The sequence below is a fragment of the Plectropomus leopardus genome, unplaced genomic scaffold (assembly GCF_008729295.1).
Source record: "Plectropomus leopardus isolate mb unplaced genomic scaffold, YSFRI_Pleo_2.0 unplaced_scaffold12853, whole genome shotgun sequence".
In the NCBI taxonomy this organism is placed as follows: domain Eukaryota; kingdom Metazoa; phylum Chordata; class Actinopteri; order Perciformes; family Serranidae; genus Plectropomus; species Plectropomus leopardus.
The window spans coordinates 1-1025 of NW_024613674.1; the positions used below are offsets into that span (position 1 = coordinate 1).

Here is a 1025-nt window from a genome sequence, read left to right on the forward strand (position 1 = left end):
CATGTTTATATGTGGTATCAATATAAATAAATAAAGTTGAATCAATGTGATAAAACAACTGTATTTTGGGAAATTGCACCAATTAAATCATTCTGAAAAAAGCAATGAAACATCCCGACAGCTTCTTCTTCTTTTTCTTTTTTTTTTATGGCGTTGTCCACTTGCTTATGCAAAGAATACTACATTACCGTGCTGTCTGTTGTTGAAATGTAACTTGCAAAATAAACTCGCCTTACCTTAATTCCTCTCTTTGGATTTCTTTCCTTCAGACACCAAACAAACAATCATTTGTCTTCTCTATTTTACAGCAAGAGGCCTTAATCACGTAATTTACTAAACAAATATAAAAAGGTAAAGGCCGTTCAGTGAGAGAATCAAGTGAATCTTGACTTCCCAAATTCATGAGCTTCACTTCCCTTGAAAATCACACTATAAATTACCGGCTCTTTGCAGACCGAGTGACGAGCGTTAATTCTCACCATATCCGCCTGTGTGGAGATGCGGAGAGAGAGCGAGTTGATGCCGCTGGAGGTGAGGACGGCGAGGTGAGGAGCCAGAGCGCTGCAGGCGGCCAGAGCCATCTCCTTCTGAAACACGCTGCAGGACGACAGCACCGACGCCAGGCTGCAGTCTGGAGTCTTGAGCTGGTAAAACACCTGCAGAGACGTTCAGACATTCACGCGCCTGGACCGTCTGCTGACTAAACGCCACAACTTTTATTCAGTGCGTGAAACTAATGTAAAGAATGAGTTAATCAAAAGGAGAATCCACCTCAGTGCATCTGATGCTGCGACCGTCCGACTCAAACTCCGTGTCCTGCTGCATCCTCACGCTGGCGACGCCATCCAGAGGCCTCCCGTCAACGCCGCTCGCTTTGCTGCAGAGGAGCATTGAGGTGTCACGAACGAACAAAATAACAATTCAAAAACACACTTACCTGCATACATTATATTTGTGGCATCTGCAGAACTGCAGCTCTGACACACATTAACACAAGCACACACGCATATGGTTAGTGTTTTTTT

The 1025-nt window shown here is 44.0% G+C and overlaps 1 protein-coding gene across 1 annotated transcript; it reads right to left on the minus strand.

The window, feature by feature from the left end:
• Positions 1-440: 440 nt before the first annotated feature.
• Positions 441-877, minus strand: LOC121963853 (zinc finger FYVE domain-containing protein 16-like; the record flags this gene model as incomplete). The annotated part of the gene is made up of 2 exons (XM_042514094.1): positions 441-656; positions 772-877. Coding segments are annotated over 2 exons (322 nt in total), but the record flags the coding sequence as incomplete, so codon positions are not given.
• Positions 878-1025: the final 148 nt, after the last annotated feature.